At 40.7% G+C, this 15027-nt stretch overlaps 1 protein-coding gene across 2 annotated transcripts in view; it reads right to left on the bottom strand.

Moving 5' to 3' along the window:
• Positions 1 to 15027, bottom strand: part of AP3B1 (adaptor related protein complex 3 subunit beta 1) — a 524279-nt gene that overhangs the window by 205404 nt on the left and 303848 nt on the right. For both annotated transcript variants that reach the window (XM_073623849.1, XM_073623855.1), the window contains exons 15-16: positions 9888 to 10064; positions 4584 to 4770 (exon numbers count right to left, since the gene is read on the bottom strand). In XM_073623849.1, the coding sequence (XP_073479950.1) occupies positions 4584 to 4770; positions 9888 to 10064 (364 nt within the window). The remainder of the gene's footprint in view (positions 1 to 4583; positions 4771 to 9887; positions 10065 to 15027) is intronic.

Raw genomic sequence — 15027 nt, 5'->3', positions numbered from 1 at the left:
AAGCCTCTCAAGCTAATTTAATAAGGCAGTGCAAAGAGCAGACACGACGTGTAAAATTAAATTCTCTATAACATCATTGGTTTAAAGCAACCAAAACAAGGATGACTCCTTGATGAATTGCAATGAGATACTACATTTTTGTTCTCTCTCATATTATAGAATGATCGAAGTTTCATCACGAAACTACTTTTTGCACATTTTGATTCAGCAATGTTAAAGTGTATCTATACCTAAAACCAACCCTCAAACACATTTCACCCAAGAGTGATTAGTCAGAGATCAAGACCTCTTGGGTAAAACATGGTAGAGATGTTGGTCCTAAGGTGGGGACGATCAATGACATGCTTGTGAATATACCTTGCAATAATGGTGGATACCAGTGATCCTGTTGGTGTGCTGTGGCTACCTCTCAGCAATGAGTCGGTGAGCAAGGATGGCTTGTATTTCCTTCGGGACTCGGGCTTCAAGTGTCAGAGAGGAGCTTAGAGTGGAGAAGTTGACAAATTCTTGTTATGAATTTGAGTTCTGAATATGGTGTACTGTGTTGCCAACAGGATGGTGGCCAGATACTTAGTAACGTTATCTGTGACAGAGTTGGTGCTGCTGGCAATCTGTCTTGGAAAAGCACCATCATTGAATATGTTATGGAGTCCATACAAGTACAGTGGTACCTGGTCCCATCAATGGGTATTACCTTTTATAGCTGTTGTAAACAGTCTGACATTTTCTTGTAACTAACTAGTGGGGTCCATCTTTAATGACTCATATGATGTGTATTAGCTTCACTAAGGGTGGTAACCTTAGAATTATAATCAGATGTATTCTTAAAAACACTGGGCATCTCACTTTGTTGCAGGATGGTTATGTTCAGATCCCTAGTGAGCCCCGGTTTACACTGATGCAAATTCTATGCGGATTAGATCCAATCCGAAAGGCATACATTCCCATGTCATCTGAAAAAACATTGTTTGCTGTGAAAGCCGTTCACATCTATGTGATCTATTTGGTGCGATTCTGATCCGGTCAAAAAAAAAAAAAAAAAAGTCCTGTGCAAGTTTAGTGCAAGTTCAGTGCGATAATGCCAAATCCACTCAGAAATCACAGTAATATGCATTAGAATCACCTGTCAAAACAGAAATTGCACTGTGAAATGGCATCAGATTTGCACTGCATCAGTAGCAACGTAAGAGTCTTCCTCTTCAGTGGGGTAATGTTGGAAGGTGCTGCTATTGCTCTGGACAGGACTGCTGAAACTCTCTGATGAAGTTGTTCAGCCTCTGCTAGCGAGATTTCGTTGCCAAGAATGGAAAATGTTGTAGCTTTGAGGATTTCAACCACAGGCACATGTTAGGGGGTCGTCCCCCAATAGGATACTGTTCTGAAAAGTTCTTTACCCACTTGTTTATATTGTTCTGAGGTGTTCCGCTATCACCCTTTCTCCCCTAGGTTAACTCCTCTTAACAGTTATTACTGGTCTGTGGGAGCAAGATGGTGAAAGTGTTGATTTCTCTTTCTTTGCCTTTTGTGTGTTCGGCTAGCTGAGCTTGTTCTGTAAAATCAATTGCATTTTTGGTATCTCAGCAGGTAGTTTTGATAACAAACTTGTTTTACTATCAACTGCTTTCTGTCTCAAAGCATCAGTGGTGAAGTGGATTTGTCTCAACTACCCATGTAGTTTTGAGTCCTTTGCAAATTCATATTGGCCTCATGACTTATGACTTTTAGTGTGAAACCCAAGTGCAAACGTCCAGGGGTAAGACCATGATTTCAACATCTTGAGTTTGACGTGTACGTGGTTCTTGTAATTCCCACGTTTTCTTGCTGTTTTCTCATATTCTGAACATCAGTTTCGCCCAAAAACGGTTTCCAAAATGTCTGACGGTCCTTATTCCCAGGTCATGGCACAGTAGGGCTGCTGAAATTAATCGCAGCATCGATGCATCGCAAATCGGGTGTCCCCGATGCGGCATCGATGCATGCGACCCGAAAAATCGATGTCTAGCCCCGCCCCCTCCCGGGAGAGCGCTCCGTGCATAAAGCTGTTTTTAGTGTGTGTATATTGCGGTCATGTGATTCTCAGCCGCGCCTCCCTCCTCTCAGTCTCTCCTGGTGTCAGCTCCGCCCACTGACTGGAGCTATCAGGTCAGAAGAGAGGCGGGCGGGGCTGACATCAGGAGAGACGTGAGAGGAGGGAGGCACGGCTGAGAGTCACATGACCGGAATATACACACACTAAAAACAACTTTATGCACCGAGCGCTCTCCCGGGAGAATTCACTGCTGGAGATGCTGACCTGAGAACCTGACCTGACCGGGAACACCGGCCGCACGAATGGAGATCGGGGGGGAGATGGTGAGCAGGCAGATCGCCCACCGGCAGAGCAGCATGTAAGTGGGGAGGGGGAGGGGGGGCGCTGTGACACAAGTCCATATCATAGAATTGTCATCTCCTGTGCCATGTCCAAAGTGTCTGATCATCTCCTGTGCCATGTCCAAAGTGTCTGACCATCTCCTGTGCCATGTCCCCAGTGTCTGACCATCTCCTGTGCCATGTCCCCAGTGTCTGACCATCTCCTGTGCCATGTCCCCAGTGTCTGACCATCTCCTGTGCCATGTCCCCAGTCTGTGACCATCTCCTGTGCCATGTCCCCAGTCTGTGACCATCTCCTGTGCCATGTCCGCAGTCTCTGATCATCTCCTGTAGCATGTCCGCAGTCTCTGATCATCTCCTGTAGCATGTCCGCAGTCTCTGACCATCTCCTGTAGCATGTCCGCAGTCTCTGACCATCTCCTGTAGCATGTCCGCAGTCTCTGACCATCTCCTGTAGCATGTCCGCAGTCTCTGACCATCTCCTGTAGCATGTCCGCAGTCTCTGACCATCTCCTGTAGCATGTCCGCAGTCTCTGATCATCTCCTGTAGCATGTCCGCAGTCTCTGATCATCTCCTGTAGCATGTCCGCAGTCTCTGATCATCTCCTGTAGCATGTCCGCAGTCTCTGATCATCTCCTGTAGTCATTTGGGGGCAGTCTGGAGCTCCTCTTTAAGTTGTCTGCACTGTTTACACTTTGCTACATGCAAGGAGTGTTGTCTTTTTTTTAAGAACAGATAAAATTTAAAAAATGGAGTTCTTCTGACTACTTAAATTTTTTGGATGAAAACCGCGCGCAGTAATCGTGATGCATCGTTAATCGTGGACCTGATAATCGTAATCGAATCGAATCGTGAGGCCAGTGAAGATGCGCACCCCTATGGCACAGGCAGTAGTAGTTAGCCAGATGTTTTTTTTAGCCACTGGACTCGTTCTGTAAAGTTGAAGGTGTTTTGCAGCTTATCCAAGCCACTACATCAGTTCTAATTAGTGTCAGGAACATACCCCAGCATTTATATCCACACAGGTAGCACAGTCATCTTAATCCAATTACCATGGATTGGGTCAAGGCATGACTGTCCTGAAAAACCATGTGTGCAAAAGTTGTGGAACCACCCTGTTCTAGATATAAAATCCCATCTCATGGTGCCCAAAAGTCTACATAGATATGAATCCTTTGATTTACATGGCTCAAGGTGTGAACTGTTGTAAAATCACCATCTGTGGAAGACAGATGGTGTTAAACACCTAAGTTCCACAACTTTCATACCGCCCATTCTATTCATGGACAATCACATTGGATTAGGGTAATTGTGCTACCTACTACTGAACATGCACTGAACTGGATGAATGAGAACCTTCACAGGCATATTGGAAATTATTTTAGGATGTATACACTGAAACTGGATATGACTAACTACTATTCATTGGTTGTGCTAGACTAGAAGGTTACATTGTGTGGGCCATATTAACATCCACAGTTCAGAAAAAAAGTTTGCTCTGTGAGAAGGGTCCTCTTCTATGGCCTAAACCAGGGGTCTTTAAACTTTCTAAACAAAAATCCAGTTACCTGTCCTTCAGGCTTTAGGGGGGCCAGACTGTGGCCAGTGGAAATTGAAATCACCTTGGCATCAATAGAAGTAAACAGTGCCTCCTCATTGGTTTTAGTGGGAGGAATAGTGCTCCATCATTGGTTCTAGTGGGAGGAATAGTGCCTCATTGTTGATATCAGCAGGAGAAATGGTGCTCTATTATTGGTATTCAGGGGAGGAATAGTGCTCCATCACTGGTGTTAGTGGATGGAATTGCACCTCAAGGGCCGGATAAAGGCAAGCAAAGGGCCACATGTGGCCCACGGGCCGCAGTTTGGAGACCACTGGTCCAAACTGATTACCACCATTTTCTGATAATCCCCCTTAAACAATATAAATAAGGTAAAGTTTAAGATGGGGTCACAAAGACATTGCTGGTTTAATCAGACTGACCCTAGCACATGTTTAATGCATGATGGAATACATAACATTTAGCTATGGCTGGACACATACAGCTAGATTTTGATCTGTCCAATGAACAAGACTTACCCACTACTGTCTAGTCTGTAGTCAATAGGATTGCAGAGGCTGATCTTCATTGTTAATAAACTTTGATAACCTAACAATCTGACTATATGTAGCCAGCATTATTCACATTGAAAAAGAAGTATGTTTCATGTACCTTTGAAAGGAGATTCAAGCACAGGAGCTGGCTTCTGGGCTAAAAATATCCTCTTGGCATATTTACTCAAAGCCCCACTCTTCTCATTTGGAACAATAAGCTGCCTTACAAACCGCGTGCGGTCCCGGATATCATAATTCTGATCGTATTTGCCAAGATTTAATATGTACTGTGTGAGCAGTTTAGTCTGTCAAGGGTTAAAGACAACACAAAAGGAAGATGGGTTATTTATGATTATTGATTACCATCCGCAAACATATTTATAGGAGGTAATAAAAGTGAATGGTTAAGACAAACAAATGTCAACCCACAGGGAGAAGACATTTCTAAAGCTGTAAATGGTATATCGGAGCCAACGCACATGTCCTTTACTGAGCTGGGAGGTGAATGCTAACTACAGGCGAGCAGCCATGTGCTAGATTATTAAACTGCCGAAGTGGAAAGAATTCATCATTAAAAAATAATCATATATGGCAAACCCACTGAATGGTCTACGTGAGAATAATGAATGTGGAAATACAACAAAAAACATGGCACTCAAAACTTAATTAAGAAAATATGCAGGGCATCAGAACCTCTGCAGGTCTTAGGGGGGCTGGCAAAACGTACCATCCAAGGCCTGTTTCATGAAGAAATAGCGTCCCTGTTCAGCTAAGGTCCATGCACTCGCTCCGCACTCTGTTACTTTTCTCTGAATTACAACCCATTAAAGGAGACCCATGAATCACAGGACTGGATTACTGCAAATTATTTGCAGTGCATTTAGCTGTTACTTTTTCATAAAAGCAAGCTGCTGATGCCCTCTAAAAACTGAGATAAAAGACTGCTTATAGCCTCCAGTAATATTGTTCATTTATTTATTTAGGTAACAGCCAGTTTTATGGCGGATTTTCCATCATTTCTTAATTCGCCTGTTGAATATGCTACATTAAAAACAGAATTGAGATCATTTTTATAATAGCGTACAGGAAACCAAATTTTACCATTATGTTCTAAATTAGATGCATCTGAAAATGCATAAATGTTTGTTAAGAGTAGTCACAACACATTCAGTGGGTAAGTATGTATATGCTGCACAAAACAAGATGCAAACGCCTGGAACAAACAAGTGCAGACCGTGAAATGTGGTTATTTTAACTAATGAAGCAAATTCATATACTTGCTGTACTGAACGGAGGAAGAAAAATGCTTGTAGCACATTTAAGAATTACATGTAATCAAAATGAGAGGAAAGGTCTCTCAACTGGTAAACCTGCTATAATTCCACAATATTAAGGAGATTTTCATATTGTCGTAGGCTTGACATTACATAAACGCCCATTTAGATTGAACAACAGGCAGCCTAATACTGATTTCTAACATATTAAAGTGGGTATATTTCAGCTATGTGGAGCCCTAAAAGTTAGCGTTGCACCAATACCGATACTAAGCATTTGCACAAGTACTTGTGCTACTTCAGCCAAAACAAGCGTTTGGAAACATGCACAAGTAAAGGGGTGTTAAGATGCGTTAACGGAGTTAATGCTTTACAAACAGAGCCCAAACGTTTCCAGAAAACTGCATAACGCTTAAAGACACCGCATTATGATGTGCATGACTCTAACAAAAGGTATACATGATAAGCTTTGACACACAAATATATGGTCATTAAACACATTCCCGGCACGCACATACACACTGAAGGGAGTCTTCTTTTGTGGGGTCACATTTGTGCCCGTCTGTGTTTGTGCCATGTGTCTTGTCCTAGGCTGACAGGGCTCAGGCCTAGGTCAGCGCTTTGCGCTGGGGGGGGGGGTCATATTTAAATTAGGGGGTGCATGAGTTTAGTGAGGTCTAGAGCAGCACAAAACTTAAATACACTACTGGTTTGTGCTGTTTGGTAGGAATAAAAAATATATATGTTTTTCAATTAATGTAGTATTAGTGTCTGTGTGTCTTAGGGAAGAAAAAAAAAGCAAAATGTGCACGATTGTCTCTGGGCCCTACTGTGGGTACCAACAACAAACATATACATATGTTGTACCGCTGCGATTTTCAGGAGCAAAATTTGTTTTGGAATTTTGTTTGGTGGCAAGTCATGGTAGAGGCAATAAACAGAAAGATACATTTTTCTACTATCTTGGGCCAGTTTTGCTTAAAAAAAAAAAAAAAAAATCAGGATTATGTGGTAGGAAACCCTATTGCAGTAAGCGGATCTATTCTGGTCCATTTCCCTTAACCTTTGAGATACTTTCCAGCGTAACCACGTATTTTTGCTTTGCTTTTAATACCATTTGGACAGAGGGTTTCTCCTGCAGGTGGGCTGATTTGACTTGTTTGTATTTCTATACTGTTTTTTCTTAATTTTGCCAAAAACTTTAATTGCAGTATTTATCGGCGTATAACACGCACAGGCGTATAACACGCACATTCATTTTAAGAGGGAAGTTTCAGGAAAAAAAACTTAAATTTTAAATAAGGAACTTTGAAGCAAAATAAGGTCCATGCCCATCTGCAGCCTCACCATGGCCATCAATGCAGCCTGATCAATGCCCATCTGCAGCCTCACAAGTGCCATCAATGCAGCCTCATCAATGTAGCCTCACCATTGTCATCAATGCAGCAACCTCACCATTGCTATCAATGCAGCAGCCTCACGATTGCCATCAATGCAGCAGCCTCACCATTGCCATCAGTGCAGCCTGATCAATGCCCATCTGCAGCCTAAAGGGGACAGGGAGGGGGCGGGCAGAGCGCCGACAGATTACATACAGTGAGAATCTCCTATGATAGACAGAACAGTGGTCCAATGGCGGCCCAGGAGACAGGGCTTCCTATTACAGAGGCCAAGTAAACAGGAGATTCTCACTGTATGTAATCTGACGGCGCTCGTCTCGCTCCCCTCCCTGTCCCCTCCGAGGCAGCTAAAATTGAAATATCGGTGTATAACACGCACATGCTATTTGCACCCGATTTTCATTGTGAAAAAGAGAGTGTTATACGCCAATAAATACAGTATTAAGAACTTTAAATATAAAAAAAAATCTTTGATTATGAAAAATTATAAATAAAAAAAAAAAAAAAAAAATCAGGAGAGATCAATTAACCTTTAAGCTCAAATGAAGACCTAATATGTCCTGAAAAAAGTTATTTAACTCAAATACAATAGTTTATTAAAATCTGCTAGTTCACAACTACCCCCGACCCCAGATTAACAATGCTGTTGTCTGCTGTGCCCCTCCATCAAGAGTGGGGGCATGCCAATACAGGTGGTGTGTTACTGGCCAGATCACCAGGTGAATAAAGCCTTAACCAGTTTAAGACTGGGCCTATTTTTCAAACTAGTTGTTTACAAGTTAAAATAATTTGTTTTTTTCTAGAAAATTACTTAGAACCCCCAAACATATATATATTTTTCGAACACCCTAAAGAATAAAATGGGGGTCGTTGCAATACTTTCTGTCACACCATATTTGCGCTGCGGTCTTACAAGCACCCCTATTTTTGAATTAAAAAATAAGACATCAGTAAAGTTGGCCCAATTTTTTTTTATATTGTGCTATGCCGAGTAAATTGATAGCCAACATGTCACGCTTCAAAATTGCACCTGCTCGCGGAATGGCGACAAACTTTTATCCTTAAAAATCTCCATATGCAAAGTTTAAAAATTCTACAGGTTGCATGTTTTGAGTTACAGGGGAGGTCTAGGGCTAGAATTATTGCTCTTGCTCTAACGATCGCGGTGATACCTCACTTTGTGGTTTGAACTTCGTTTTCATATGTGGGCGCTACTCATGTTTGTGTATGCGTTTGCTTCTGCACGCAAGCTCGGCGGGACGGGGCGCGTTAAATTTTTTTTCCTTATTTATTTTACTTTTTTTTATTGATTTTAAAACTTTAAAAAAAAAAAAAAAAACTTGGGTCACTTTTATTCCTATTACAAGGAATGTAAACATCCCTTGTAATAGAAAAAAAGCATGAATGTTGTCATTTGAAAAAATGACAAAAAAAAAAAAGTCCCTTTAAGACGCATGGGTGGAAGTGACGTTTTGATGTCGCTTCCGCCCTGCTATGGTATGAGACGGGTGGGGGCCATCTTGCCCTCACTCGTATACATACCCAGCTAGGAAGAGAACCCAATCGCCTCCGCCGCTACCGACAGCTTCGGTAAGCGGCAGAGGGCACGGGAGAGCGGCGGGAGGGGCACTCTCCTGTCGCCGATACCTGTGATCTTGCGGCTCATCCACCGCAGAGACCACCATTATTGGAAACCGGAAAGCCCACCGAAGAGATGGATATCTCGGTTATGGCAGCAGCTGCTGCCGCTACCGAGATATCCATTTTTAAAGTGCCGGTGTATATATACAGTGGGCGGTCCCTGAAGTGGTTAAATGACAATTTTTTTTTTTATTATTGCATTTTAGTGTAAATATGAGATCTGAGGTCTTTTTGAGCCCAGATCTCATATTTAGGAGGTCCTGTCATGCTTTTTTTCTATTACAAGGGATGTTTACATTCCTTGTAATAGGAATAAAAGTGACAATTTTTTTTTTTTTTAAAACAGTGTAAAAATAAAAAATAAAAGGTAAAATAAATAAGAAAAAAAATTTAAACGCGCCACATCCCGCCGAGCTCGCGTGCAGAAGCGAATGCATACGTGAGTAGGGCCCGCATATGAAAATGGAATCGCTGCGATTGGTAGAGCAAGAGCAATAATTCTAGCCCTAGACATCCTCTGTAAACGCAAAACATGCAACCTGTAGAATTTTATAAATATCGCCTATGGAGATTTTTAAGGGTAAAAGTTTGTCGCCATTCCACGAGCGGGCGCAATTTTGAAGCATGATATGTTGGGTATCAATTTACTCGGAGTAACATTATCTTTCACAATTTAAAAAAAAAAAATGGGCTAACTTTACTGCTGTCTTATTTTTTTTAATTCAAAAGAGTGTATTTTAAAGAAAAAAAAAAAGTGTGCTTGTAAGATCGTTGCGCAAATACGGTGTGACAGAAAGTATTGCAACGACCGCCTTTTTTTCTCTAGTTTGTTATAAAAAAATGTATGTTCGGGGATTCTACGTAATTTTCTAGCAAAAAAAAACAGTTTTTAACTTGTAAACAACACATCTAAAAAAGAGGCCCGGTCCTTAAGTGGTTAATGCTTCTTGCTAAAAAGCTTACATCAACAGTAGCATAAGGGGCATCAACATTGAAAAATATATTTAATTAGAGAGTAGATACGTTTTTCAGTCCCTCACAGTCCCTTCAGTGTTCACAACTGAAAAGCTTAGGTTATGGTGACAGACTGTACTCAACTGGCTTTACCTGCTTGGAATTGGTTAAGTAAAGCTTAGTGGCAAGGTTTAATATCTGCAGCTTGACAAGGTCATCTTCATTAGTGAAGGTTTTTGCAGTCTTCCGAAGAACATCAGGTGCAATTTTAGGCACTCGCTCACAATATTCTCCGATAAGCCATAGAATGCTGGCTCGCGCCATTGGAACCTGCATACAAAAACGCATAGGAGAAGCATTATTGCGGATTTTATTTTTCTAAACGTCACAATTAAATATTTGACCACAAACAATATTAATAAAGTGAAAAAGCATGCCTACTTAAAAGGCAGCAGTAAGTAATTACAAGAGTTCTAGTCATAGACTTATACTAGCCTAGAGAAACAGTAAAGCACAATCACAGCGCTTTACTACTGCGCAAGAAACATAACAGAAAAAGCACTTTGCAAATAGGTCTACTATTATGTTTATCTGTAGTTAAAAAACAAACACTTTAATACATTTTCTATACATTTTCTTTTTAATAGACCCTGTATAAGGGTTATATCAAATTAGGCAACTTCCATTTAAAGTGAAAAGTAATGTAGAAAGAAAAAGAAAATAGTATAGAAGATAAAGCGCTTTGCTTCCTAAAAATCGGACCCAGAAGTACTGCAGCTGAGACAGACAGGCAACAAGCATTTTCTAAAAGGAAACCAGCAATAGCAGTTTCAATATTCCTCTCATAACGGGTGTACATTAAGGCTGAACTTAAGGTGGAATAATTTTAAAAGAATATTATATAATGCAGTTTTAATTTATTTAACCACTTGACAACTGAGCACTTAAACCCCCTTCCTAACCAGACCAATTTTCAGCTTTTGGTGCTTTCACATTTTGAATGACAATTACTCAGTCATGCAACACTGTACCCATATGAAATTTTTGTCCTTTTTTTCACACAAATAGAGCTTTCTTTTGGTGGTATTTAATCACCGCTGGGTTTTTAATTTTTTTGCGCTATAAATCAAAAAAGACTGAAAATTCGATAAAAAAAAAAAATTCTTTGTTTCTGTTAAAATTTATGGCAGAGTATTGGGGAGTATTGGTAGAGTAGTGGCGAGTATTGGCAGAGTTTTGCAGTGTTGCAGAGTATTGCACAGTGTTGCAGAGTATTGCACAGTGTTGCAGAGTATTGCACAGTGTTGCAGAGTATTGCACAGTGTTGCAGAGTATTGCACAGTGTTGCAGAGTATTGCACAGTGTTGCAGAGTATTGCACAGTGTTGCAGTGTATTGCCATTATTTACATTGAGCAGCGCTGTGGGCACTAAACATCCAGCCCACAGCGCTGCTGCCATCTCTCCCCCTCTCACTGTACCGATCGGTACAGAGAGGGGAGGGAGGAACCGGCGTCATGACGTGACGCCGGTTTACAAGTGATCGTTCCGTCATTTGACGGAGCGATCACGTGGTAAATGGCCGTGATCAGCGGCTATTTACCGTGATCCATGATGCGCCGGGTCCTCAGGACCCGGCTGTCACAGATGTTCCCGGGTGCGCGCCCCAGGGGGCGCGTGGGCGCAACATTCTGGAATGACGTCCACCCAGAACTAGCCGACCGCGCTGTTGCCGTCTTTCGTATAGGCTGAATTCGTACTGCACAAAAAAGGTGCAGTTATCTTTTTTGCTGCACTGGAATCAGACTGCATGGGTATGGTCACTCCGGATTGCTGCATTTTCCACACCACATAGATGTGAACTGAGAATGAATATATTTTTATGCAACAAGCGAAACAGGAGCAAGCATTAGGAGCAGAGGCATGATGTCACCAGTCTACTGCTGCACCTTCACTGTCCCGTCACCAGACTGGGAACAGGATTGTGTCAGCAGGGTATTTCTAAATTGTAACAGAAAAGGTGGCATTGCCCAAACGTCTATGATGCGAGGCAGGGCTCTCAGGACAGAGTTTGTAGAAATAAAAATTCTTTGACTGATAAATCTCACTATAAATACAGTATACATTCAGTTTCAAGAACAAGATGTTGTCAATTCCTTCCCTATGTTCTCACTGGATTCTGTTGACCATGAAGTATTTGCAAATTCAAAAGTGAAGGGGTGACTATGGGCCCATTTACAGGAAAGCCAGAGACAGACACTGCACAGTTTACTCATTCACAAAAAATAAACCTTACAACTGAAAACATCAAGTTGAAAAACAAAAATAGTAAATTATTTAAATCTGCATGTGATCAATGGATGTATACAGCAATATGATGAGAGGTTTGCCAATGTAGTACCTTAGAGCATTTCACAACCTTTTTTTTTTTTAGTCAAGGCACTCTTTAAAATAGTTTTACATAATGCGGCAGCGTCGAAACACGTAGGACATCCAACATTAGAGGCGATTTGAAAAAAAGGGAAGGGATCTACAACCCCTTCAGCCTGCGCACCCTGGAAATGCGATATCAAAAGGTAGTAATATATATATATATATATATATATATATATACACACATATATACATACACACACACACACACACATATATATATATATATATATATACACACACACACACACACACACACACACACACACATACACACAGTGCAATGTGACAAGAATAAAAATATATAAAATAATACGAGCAGCAGGTAGTAAAGCTCAAGGCCTCAATAATGCAAAGAAAACAACTGATTTCACACCACGCTAAAACAAACAAATATGCATGTAATTGAAAAAAAAAAGTCCATAAACCACCACCAAACAACAGTGACAATGGACGCTTCTTAATCTTCAAATAAAACTTATTGCGTCTTCAAAACGTGCTGTTGATTCCACCAGCCTCTAGGCAAATATCCTACTCACCAGAGGGAATTGACACCCATGACAGGTAGTCAAAACCAGCATAAGCAGACAAGTCTCCAGCACAACTGCTCAGGAAATTGTGCGATCACCCTCGTGGATATGGTACAAGATATATCAAGATCAAGAAGAAAGAACAGGGCTCCTCATAGTGCAGTACCATTAAAAAAAATGTATTACATAAAAGCTACAAGTTGCACTTAGAGAAAAGAAGATAAAATCACGCTCATTGAAAATGGCAGGGAAGCCGTCCACGTTCCACCTGCGTTCCAACGAATGGTGGAAGTGACGTCGCCTGGTACGCACCCACGCATGTAAAGAAATGGATGAGGTTACATTGATGATATTTTTCTGATTTGGACAGGTAGTAAGGATGACTTCACTGCGTTCGTTGACTTCCTGAACAGTATTTTCCCAGGAATAGTGTTCAAGCCCGAGTTTTTGTACAATCGGATTTCATTTCTTGACGTATTTATCACAATACATGACTACATCTCTGTACACCAAACCCACTGACAAACATACTGCTTCATTTCCATAGTGCACATCTGCATAAGAACCTGCCCATTTCACAATTTCTAAGGGTTTTACGCATCTGTTCAAATGAAAAGGACAAAAGGAAGCAACTTGAGATAATGTATCACAAGTTTTTGGAATGTGGGTACCCCACTTTGGTACTTGATCGTGCCCTTGATAAAGCCTTGTCTGATCACACCAAGACCCCTAGCCCTGTTGCTAGTCCATTGTTTATTTACACATTCAACCAGGAATCAGGTATGATTAAACGAGCAGCAGACCGTAACGAACATTTTACAATCCGACAGGTCCTTAGGACCCACTATCAGGACCAAACCTATAATAGCATATAAACGTGGAAGGACACTGCGTGACCATTTGGTACAGGCAGATCCCAGACATAAATATGCCAAAATTCCACCTAAGATATCTCAGAAAATGGGTTGTTATGAATGTAAAGTGTGCAATTCACTTGTTTTTTCACATTTCACAAGCATTTTTCACATCCGCATAGGGGTAATCAGTATCTGATAAAAGAGTATTTTAATTGCAACACAGATTTTTGTGTGTACATTTTTGTGTATTTTGAAATGCCCCTGCACATTGACATATGTGGGAAAAATGGTTAGCCCATTTAAAAAACTATTTCAGAAGCACAAAAGCGACATTAGGGTAGCCTTGGCCAAAACTGAAAAGGGCAAACAGGCTGACCCTAACAAACCCGTAGCAATACTTTGTGACATCTAAGCACCAAATCCATGAGCTACGTGGAATGGGGATCGAACAAGTCAAGCTACCACGGCGGTGGGTGATCGAGACCGGTTACTTCTCCGTCGTGAGGCATACTGGATACACACATTAGGCACGGTACAGCCTAGTGGTCTCAACACTAATCTATCTCTCACATGTTACACTGACAGATAATAATCTCTTCATTTTTATATATTTTTTCCTTGGCATATTTGACCATGATATACACAATGATGTGACACCTGTATAATTCCGATTGATGTCTAGTCTGGGCAGTGCTTTATCGGGTATGGTACATATCATGTAGTATATCTATTCTTCGTTTTTCTTTTCTTGTTTGTACACCCTGTAATATTCGCTTAGGGGAGCCGATAGATTAAGAATACTTACTTTTTTTCAATATATTCCCAAATACTTTAAGAGCTGAATGTGACAATTTGTCTACTATTGGCTTGCACATTAAACCATTTCAAATTTGATACAACTTTAAGCTTACCCCATGGTTTATGGTTTGAGCGTAGGTGCTTCACATAGGAGCTAGTCGCTTGGGTTTCTCTTTTTTCGGCCGTATGTTTATTTATTTTTAGTTACTCGTGTTCTTTTTTTATTCATTTTAATTTTATTTTAATTTGTTATTTCTATTTGTTTATTTTTCATTTATATATTTTTCAATATTTATTTTTATTTTATATTTATTACAGTATATTTATTTTTGTTTATTTCCATTTTTTTCATATTTTCATTTTTATTCTTTTACTTTATTTTCCTTGGTTTTTCTTGTCATTTCTTCCTGCTCCACCTTTTTCTTGTTTCCATTTTCCTTTTCTTCTCTTCCCCCCTTTTTTTCCCCCTTCTTTCCATTTACAGTTTGTCCTTCTTCCACTTATTTTTCCATTTCTTCCTTTTTTTCCCCCACTGTTTCTGTCTGTTGTGCTTTATCTTTTTTCCCTTGGTGCTTTTTTCCTTTCTTTTTTCCCCCCTTTTGCCATTTCTTCTTCTATTTTTGTTTTACTTATCTCCTCTTTGATCTCATGCCCTCTTATCTCTTGTATCACTCTTC

This window comes from Aquarana catesbeiana, linkage group LG01, assembly GCF_042186555.1.
Source record: "Aquarana catesbeiana isolate 2022-GZ linkage group LG01, ASM4218655v1, whole genome shotgun sequence".
NCBI lineage: Eukaryota > Metazoa > Chordata > Amphibia > Anura > Ranidae > Aquarana > Aquarana catesbeiana.
Note: the sequence above shows the minus strand (reverse complement) of the source record. Positions and strands in the feature narration are given on the sequence as shown.